This window comes from Penaeus chinensis, chromosome 12, assembly GCF_019202785.1.
Source record: "Penaeus chinensis breed Huanghai No. 1 chromosome 12, ASM1920278v2, whole genome shotgun sequence".
NCBI lineage: Eukaryota > Metazoa > Arthropoda > Malacostraca > Decapoda > Penaeidae > Penaeus > Penaeus chinensis.
In genome coordinates this window covers 9,359,741-9,369,740 of record NC_061830.1, presented here as the reverse complement: position 1 = coordinate 9,369,740, position 10,000 = coordinate 9,359,741, and the positions used below count along the sequence as shown (strand labels likewise).

General features: G+C 42.0%; 1 protein-coding gene across 1 annotated transcript in view; it reads right to left on the bottom strand.

The window, feature by feature from the left end:
* Positions 1–7,785, bottom strand: part of LOC125030927 (glutamate--cysteine ligase catalytic subunit-like) — a 34,719-nt gene extending 26,934 nt beyond the window's left edge. The window contains exon 1 of the mRNA XM_047621303.1: positions 7,563–7,785. Within this exon, the coding sequence (XP_047477259.1) occupies positions 7,563–7,712 (150 nt within the window). The 5' untranslated portion in view covers positions 7,713–7,785. The remainder of the gene's footprint in view (positions 1–7,562) is intronic.
* Positions 7,786–10,000: the final 2,215 nt, after the last annotated feature.

Sequence of the window (10,000 nt, the reverse complement as noted above, 5' to 3'; positions counted from 1 at the left end):
TATATGTATATATATATATATATATATATATATATATATATACTTACACACCGTGCATTGTATTATATGAATGCCTTGTTAGTTCATAACTAAATCAGTAAACATTTTCCTGTTTGCTCAAACATTTAATAAATTATGCATATAATCCGACAAAAAGACAGCAACACACACACGAATCGAACGAGAAAGCAAGGGGAAAGGGGAGGGGGAAGGGGAGGGAGAGGAGAGGGAAGGGGGGAAGGAGTGAAGGAAGAAAGGAGGGAGGGAGGGAGGGAGGGAGGGAGGGAGGGAGGGAGGGAGAGAGGGAGAGGAGAGGGAAGGGGGGAAGGAGGGAGGGAGGGAGGGAGGGAGGGAGGGAGAAGGAGAGAGAGAGAGGGAGGGAGAGAGGGAGGGAGAGAGGGAGAGAGGGAGGGAGGGAGGGAGGGAGGGAAGGAGGGAGGGAGAGAGGGAGAGAGGGAGGAAGGGAGGGAGGGAGGGAGGGAGGGGGAGAGAGAAAGAGAGAGAGAGAGAGAGAGAGAGAGAGAGAGAGAGAGAGAGAGAGAGAGAGAGAGAGAGAGAGAGAGAGAGAGAGACCGTGAGTGGGAGAGACGATATACAGGAGAAAGAGAAGAAAACAGATAAGATGGAGAGGGAGAGGGGGGGGATAAGCCAGAGACAGAGAGCCAGACCACAGACAGGGAATGCAATCAGCAAAAAAGCGCAGAAAAGAAGGAATGACAACCTCCTCGCCGCAGCACACGATGCACAAACAGAACCGAATCCGTCCATCGCAGAACACGTTCATCGAGACGACCTGATAACTCCCCAAGGCTGGAGATTAGACAGAGATAACCATTCACCTGGCCCTGTTTGCCTAATACCTGCCGATTTCTGGGAGTCACTACTTACAACTTACTCTTTCTCTCTCTCCCGCATGATCTGCACGTGTCTGCTAAAAATACGGAGTTATCCACCCCTTCTCGCAGGTGTAGGATAAAAATAGACCATTTCGTCTATGGCGTAAAATGCCTGCTCTCCTGTCGCTGATTCTATTGCAGGATTCTACAAGCCTGGCTCCGTGGTGACGCACCTTTTCACTTATGGATAATAGGCGTCTACAGTGTCGTAAGTGTAATTAAATATAGCTTATGTGTAACCATGGCTACACATAGCACAACAATGGAAAAAAAAAAATAATGATACCAAAGTGAGGATAAAAATAGATACACGCATCTCCGCGGTATGAGTAGCTCTATCAGGATGAAGTAACCGTGGCCAAAGTTTCAATCCCAAGTCCATCTCACGTCTAACAGATTAACATAATTTTTTTTTCGAAACTTGGGAGATGTAAACATGCGCAAAACAGGTCTTTCAACTGAGAGACTCACTGTTTAAAACGAATCGCATGTCTACTGGGACACACTTCTCACTGACCAAAGGAAGTGAGGGCCAGAAATAAAGAAAAATGGGGAAAGGAAGAAGTCCATGAAGTCTGTGCTTAGGTGTTATCATACGATATGTCAAGGTTATCACAAAACCTTAATCTTATCAAAACATCTAATAATCCTATAAATGTCCTACTCTTAGACCTCCTCACGCGTAACTTCTCTCAATCCCGTTTCACGCCTCTCGCCTTTCCATCCACCATCCTCACAACTATGATTTACAATCAATAATCCTATTAGGATATAAATGACTCGTAAATATAATATAATAACGCAAAGGTCGCATATTCCGATGCAACGAGTTAAATACGTCCACGAGCCGGCAATTATGTAAATTTAACTATCATGACAACAGCACATGAAGGATAAGAGAGCCTGTGATATTCAATTGATTCGGGGATGTGTCAGTGCAATGCAATACTCGTCAATAGGCAATACCTACGTGTATACTTACACATGTATGCGTTCACGCTCACGGACACATATGAATATACATATGAGTACGTGTGGGCGTGTGTGTTTGTACGTGTATATATGCAATTGTATTTGTCCGTATGTGCATACGAGTATGTATGTGTTCATGTGCGTCCGAATATATGTGCACATGTGTGAGCGTGTAAGGGACAAATCACTCCTTCTAACCTAGAATTCTCGAATGTGAGGAAAAAGTATGTCTTCCCGCGCGAGAAGTGACATTTAAACTTTTGAGCAATTTCGTTTCTCGACTCCGTATTTCACCGCCTCCTCTAGCCGCCTCTCCCTCGCCCTGATGATGCTTCCCGTATTTTATCAAGCACTTGCAAGCCTATCATCCAGACTTCAATTTCTGTCTCCTTTTATCTGAAGGAGAGTCTTTCTATCTCCCGTTTTCTTCGCCCGTGTTTACTCTTCGTTTATTTTTTATGTTGTTTTCTCTCTTTGCTATATTCCTTCTGTTCTTCCTCTCAGTTACGTTTTCTAGTGTAAACGTATTATTTAAGTAGCTATTCTCTCTCTCCAACTCCCTGTGAGTGTGTCTCCCACTCTGTCTGCCGGTCTCTCTCTCTCCCACTGTCTGTCTGTCTGCTGTCTGAATTTACTATCACACACCCAAGTCTCTCTAACGTCACACAAGACGAACATGAATCCTAAATTCACGATGAAGAAAAAAACAAAAACAAAACATTTATCTCAACCTATTACCCACTGACAACACTGAACGACTCAATTTTATGCGCGTCTTCACCCCTTTTACCAAAGAAGGAAAGAAAAAGATACGGTCATCTCTTCTCGGGGCATCAGATAAGAGCCCTCCTTGTCACAGGTCGCGTTGCCTAATCTCTGGGAACCGTGTTCAGAGAAAGCAGGCCTGTGCAATACAGTCGAGGGGGCATTACTCTCTATCTATGTCTGTCTAAATATTTGTCTATAAATCTTTCTCTTTCTATATATAATTTTCTCCCTTTCGACCTTTCCTTTTCTCTCTTTATTCATGTTTCCTTTTTCTCCTTTCATGATTGTTGCATTTATTGTTATATTTATCAGTTGCAATCGTTATTATCATTATCATCCTTGTTATTATTGTTGTCATTTCCACTCATATCATTATCCTCATTATCACTACAATACCATCATCATCATTTTTATCATCATTGACATCAATGCCCTGACCATAATCACTAAACTCATTATAATCATTAGCAACATCATTAATTTCATCATTATCATCTTCATAACAAAAACCACCATCGACATTTCATATAAACCGTTCACTTTTTTTAATTTCCCACTCTTCTCCTCTTCTATATTCAATAACTATCAATTAAGTCGGACTTGGCGAATATGAAGCGTTGATATCAAAACTAATTTGCATTTAGATTAAACAGAAATCAATCAATGGCCCAAAAATGCAGAGGAAAATTGAAACAAACAACAAAGGCAATAATAATGGTAAGAGAATCAAGCAAATGAATAGACTCTATTGTCATGGTGATCGAAATGGTGATGGTGATGGATGGTGGTAATGGCAACGATGGCGATGATGGCACGATAATGATGATAATGAATAATGATAATGAATAAATCTGACTAATGATGATGACGAATAATACTGAATTATAACGATGATGATTAAGATTATGATAAAAATAAGAGATGGCAATGAATATGATGGTCATGATAATGATAAAAATGAGGATAATGATAAAAATGACAATGATGACTATTATGACAATGATACCAAACGCACTAAAACAAAATATCAGAAGAAACAACAAACTACACAAAAACTCCTTCTTGAATTACATCCCATTCATCCTGCTCAATGTCAACACGCTTCTCTTACACTGTCTATTATTAGGCTAGCAACACCCACTCTTCTGATAGGCCTAAATAACCTTACCACACTCGTACTGTGTACCAACTTCCTTCCTTTTAGCTTCCCCACTCTCCCTCTCCCTCCCTCCCTCCTTACCTCCCTCCCTCCCTCCCTCCCTCTCTCTCTCTCTCTCTCTCTCTCTCTCTCTCTCTCTCTCTCTCTCTCTCTCTCTCTCTCTCTCTCTCTCTCTCTCGCTCTCTCTTTGTCTTTGTCTTTCTCTTTCTTTCTCTCTTAGTAATTTCCCCTGTGTCTTCCGTCTGATATGTATATTCTTCTTCCGTTTCTCTCTCTCTCCTCTTTTATTTCTTCTTCCCTTCCTTCGTTTCATGCCGTAACACCATTCTCCATCTTCCGTCTGATATGTATATTCTTCTTCCGTTTCTCTCTCTCTCCTCTTTTATTTCTTCTTCCCTTCCTTCGTTTCATGCCGTAACACCATTCCCCATCTTCACCCTTCCCCCTTCTTCCCCTCCCCTGTCCCTCTTCCCACCCCCCATCCCCAAAGAATAATCCCTCCACCTCTTCCCCCTATCCCCTGTCCCTCTTCTCCTTTCCCTCCTTATCCCCCTTCTCTCAACCCATTCCCCCTCTCCCCTATCCCTTACTACCTCCCTTCCCCCTCTCCCCTATTCCTTACTATCCTCCCTTCCCCTTCTCCCCTATCCCTTACTACCTCCCTTCCTCCTCTCCCCTATCCCTTACTACCTCCCTTCCCCCTCTCCCCTATCCCTTACTACCTCCTTTCCCCCTTCCCCCCTTCTCCCTCATTCCCTCTTCTTCCCCTTCCCTCTTCTTCCCCTTCCTCTCCTCCTCCCCCACCCACCCTCTTAATCCTCAACTGCTGACCGGAAATGCCATCCTTGTGTCTTTGGTGAAGTTTTAGTTTCAAAAGCTGTCGACCTAGGCACTCAAAGGGGTTTATTCTGGGACCCGGTTACTATAGAGGCAGTGCTAGTGACCCAGGCGGCCCCGGGCTCTCTTGTGGGTTTCGTATCGCAGGTATGGATTGTTGTCTGTCTTCTAATTATGTTAACAAAAAATACATATCTCTGTCCTCATTTATTTGTTTATTGTTTGTCCGTCTTATCTGGTTACTTATCTATCTTTTTGTTTGTTTTTCATTTGCTCTCCTCTCCGTTCATTCGGACTTTTCTCTGATTGCTTATGCACTCAAACATCCATTCATCTATGCACACACACGTTTTATACTCTATTTACCTATCTTATCGTTTATTTATATACCTAATCAAATTTTGAAGTGTTTATGCATCCACCCGCTCTTTCACCGAGTCTAACGTTGGTCGTGGTGATGATGATGATAATGATGATGTGATGATGGTGTGGTGATGATGATGGTGGTGATGGCGACGATGATGGTGGTGGTGATGGTGGCGGTGATGACGATGATGATGTTGGTGATGGTGGTGATGATTATGACGATGATGGTAGTGGTGGTGATGGTAGTGGTGGTAATGGTGGTGGTAATGATGATGATGGTGATGATGATGATGGTGATGATGATGATGATGATGATGATGATGATGATGATGGTGATGATGATGATGTTGATGAAGATAATGATGATGATAGCAATGATAATATAACGGTAAAATGTCATATTCATGATGAAGAGAATGTTGAAATAATAGTAACATGGTGATGATGACAATGACGACAACGGCGACGATGATGATATTGATGTGACATTGCAGGTTGCTATCAAATCATTGCACCATCCGTATCAACTACAAAACAAAACAACGTAAAATCAACCACTTAAACCGTAATCACGAATCAGGGCACCCCCCCCCCCCCCAATCTATTGTTATAAAACCAATCGACATCAAAACGTACAATGACCAACAGTCTGTCTCACAACGACAAAGTCATCCTGAGGCTAACTCAAACTCGCTTCTTCATTAACATACTCATCCGTCTTGCCCCTTCTCCTCCTCCCTCCCCCTCCCCGTCACCCTCTCCGAACCCCCTAGCTCCCGCTCACTCCTCTAGCACCCTACCTCTCTCCCCTTCCCCCGCACCCCCTTACCCTTAGCCTCCCTCCTCCCCTCCTGCCTTCCCCAGACACCCTCTCCCACTCCCCTCTTCCTCCACTTCTTCCCATTCCCTACCCCCTCCTCCCCACTCTCTATCAGCTGCCTCTAAGTTGCTAGTCAGCGTTACAATTTTCTACACATCACACTCGCCAATTCAACGAAGGAAAAAATCTTACAGAGTAAACACAGAACTGCTTATGTTTGCTTTTTCTTGTTTGTGATTATGATGATACTTGTCTATTGTTGTTTGTGATCATCACGGTATACTTGTCTGTTGTCATTATAGTTTTATGACTAGGATTTTTACTGTATAATCATATTTAATATAATTGGATATTCTACAGGCAAACATCATTACCGTATATGGCATTCTATGTTATGTTATTCAATGAATATAAATATTTATTCGTCATGCGCACCCAATGGAATGATTTTATAGCAAAGATTTACCGTTAATGGTTATTTTGGGGTTCTGTTTATCCGTCTCATGTAAACAGAAGTAGACATATTTACATACCCTGAAATTTATTAACAGTGAGACATACTTGAAGAAACCGGTCAATATTGTTTCTTCTTATAATACAGAGATCCTATATACCAATCAATACCTGATTTTCATAAACAGTTAAAATATGATCTTAAATAGCAAAGCAGAACAGCTACACACACAACTATAAGATGGAAATGACATGGACATATATATGGATAATTAAACCAGACACAATCCTTAACGATTTTGTGCACTGCGTCCAGGCAGATCATGGTAGGCAGGCGCATGACAGTGACACCATCTGCCGCATGTCTCCGGGCCCAGCTGCCAGTTGGTCTCTCGAAAGCAAAGGGGAGAGAGAGAGAGAAAGAAAAAAAAAAGGTTCACATGCTCAAACATTCAAGCTGTAATATGACGTCACAGTGTAATGTTCGCACACACGCACTTTGTCGTTTAACAGCCGCTCGGGAAAACATGTCTTCTTCAGCATCCTCTGCTGTTTCTCTAGCCAACGACTTACTCTGTCTGAAGTCGTGGATGTCTCAGTCCCTAACTCAACATACACACATACCCACGCACAGACATATATCAAATACTTACGCAGGCATAAGCACTAACGCAGACACGCTAGTAAAAGGAGCTTTCCCGAAAGCCTAACAATAGACATCTGGCACTCACGTCTTGCTAAGTCGTATCTGTGCAATCGTTGTGTTGACGCGAACTCCTCAACTTACGCAGCATCTGGGATCCCATGTTGATCTCTAGTTTGCAACCAGATAAATCCCGAATTATACGCCGAACTTACAATCGATTTAGAATATATAGGGACTACATCAAACCTAGCGAATCGTCTAAAAATCGAAAAAAAAGTTATCTCCCGGTATTTTGGCATACCGGGTGCCTGGCATACAAGGCAATATCTAACTGAATCACGGTGGAGTGTCATGTAGGAACTAATGCAGAAAACGTAAATGAAATGCACAAGTATAACTTCCGCAGATGACATCAAGGCCAGCACCTAGGCCTACATACTGAACGAGTGCAATGTCAAGACGTATTTTTAGCAAAGAAAACCGTATGTCGTACGCATGCCATCACGTGAGTCTTACCCTTGAGAGGCCACCAGACACAGTTTTAACACTTGCCAAGAACAAGTGTAAAGAACACTGAAATCACACTGTCATGGGTGTAGCAACCAAAGGAACGAAATACAAGTAGTTAGTATTTCCACGACCTACCTCATCACCCCATTTCAGACAGTCTCCCTGGCGACCCTTCAGCTGATGAAATTGGTTGATGAACTGTTTGATGCCATGTTCTCGCACGTGGTCAGCATGCTTTTTGGTCTCGGGCCAGGAGAGCGGTGTGCCCTCTGACAAAAGCCCCATAGCGTTTCTCAGACGTCCCTTCCTAGACGTCCAACCAAGACCAGGGTTGCCTCACACTGGCTTGGTTGGAGAGCTCGCGTCGTCTGCACCACGAGCGACTGCGCCCCGATGCCAACGCGCCACTAATCTCGCACTCTTTTTTACTTTATTTGTCTGTCGTTTTGAATTATTTCTCTCCTCTCTTGGGATCAAGTGTATTTTATTTGGGTGTAGATGTTGTATAACTGCATTAAAATTCTACAATTAGTGCGCATATTTGAGAGGTTAAAGCACAGGCGATGAGCGACGTGCAAGAGTCGGGTGCGCAGTTACCATTAGTCGCTAACCTTCCCCTATAACCTCGCTACTACATTGATTTTGTTCATCTGTAATAAAGAAAACTGAAAACGCTGATGATGTACACTTTTGCATTTCCTCAAGTTGATGTAGCCTTTGGTTTTCTAATATAAATTACTGTGTCTATGCTTATGGAGGGGACGAAAGGCAGTAAATTGTTCCACCGTCTTTTTTGTTTTGCAAGTGACTGCAGAAGTAATTTCTTGCAATTTCAGGATCGTTAAAGTGCGCGAAACACCAGTATTCACATCGCGAAGCCTTCTAGTTGTTTCTACGGTAAACCTATAACATTTTACAAATCTATGAGCCCAAAATAACGGGACCTGAACCGTTCATAAAGTACATATACGAGGAGCACCGGCGCCGTATTTGACGTTTACCGGGAAACGCTGAGAATTCCTCTCGGTTGGAATCGATCGCTGCCCGGGAAGATCATTCACAGCTACCTTTTAAAGTGGAAAATCGATAGCCTTTCATAATCATAAGATTCTGTTTTTCATTTAAGGGGTGATTTGATTGCTTAAAAAAAAGACTTTTTGCCCGCCTGTATTTGTATTCGTATTTTTTTTTTTTTTTTTTTTTTTTATTATTATAAGGATGAATCAATTTACAGGATCTATAAACTTTTACTTTAGTCTCGGGAAAGTGATGTCACTAGTTCGATAGGACTATCCCTTTTAGGTGTATGCCTGGTACTAACGCACTCATGCGTTACCCTCTATGTTCTTTCTAGTTGCACCTGATGCCAAACCTTTTCATACTTGTTTATGAAACTGTATTTCTGCTTTATATTATTTGTGTGATGGTTTACGTTTATGTATAAATATGAAACCATGACTTTTCCACAACCTTTTATCAAATGGATCCCTATTTTTTCAGGTTGTAATAACGACCTTGTAACCCCCCTAACTATGATATTTTAACATATCTGACTTTCTGTCACCTCTTGATTCTGCAGCATTTTGTCAAACAGATAATCCTGAATTCATGATATTGAATAAATAAATAAATAAATAAAAAATAAAATAATAGTAAATTCTCTTCTTCCGTGTTCCCATTCCCTATGGTTACCGCGTTTCTCTGGCTCCCGCGTTTTCAATTGACGTCGACCGGGCTGTGCGTACGACTGCGCAAGCCTTACCCAGACGCTGCTGAGTGACCCAGGCCCTGCACGCCGGCATATTGCAGAGCGCCGTGGGTTGGGGAACACACGTACGCAATGGCCATTTCCTTTTTTTGCAACCGTACAGACACAAGCAACTGGAAATGGCTTGCATGCGGGCGAGACGGTCAGTTGAGGCAGTCAGAAGGAGGAAGACAGCTGGTATATCAGCCGGGTCGTAATTCTTTTTGTTGCGGAAAGATGGTTACGTGTGGGTGGGTGGGTATCTATGTGTGTCTGTCTGTCTCTCTCTTTCTGTCTCTTTGTCTCTCTTTATATGCATATATATATATATATATATATACATATATACACATATACATATAAAAAAGTGTATATATATACATATATAAATTGTAGACATATACATATATATATATATATATTGTAGACATATATACATATATATATATTATATATACATATACATGTATACATATAAGTACACACACACACACACACACACACACACACACACACACACACACACACACACACATATATATATATATATATATATATATATATATATACGCACTGTATGTATGTATGTGTGTGTGTGTGTGTGTATTGTGTAATATGTGGTTTGATGTCGTTCGTTACCTTCATTAAATGCAATGTAACATATCTTTCTCCCACGGAATAGACAACTGCGGTCGATAAATCTACATAGAAGCTTCCGTGTGGTCCGCATGAAGGATTAGATGGTGCCAGGTTATTCAGAGTAACACACCAGACCAGCGCAATAAGCAATCGAACAAACATGAACCAACACACCACGAGGCTACAC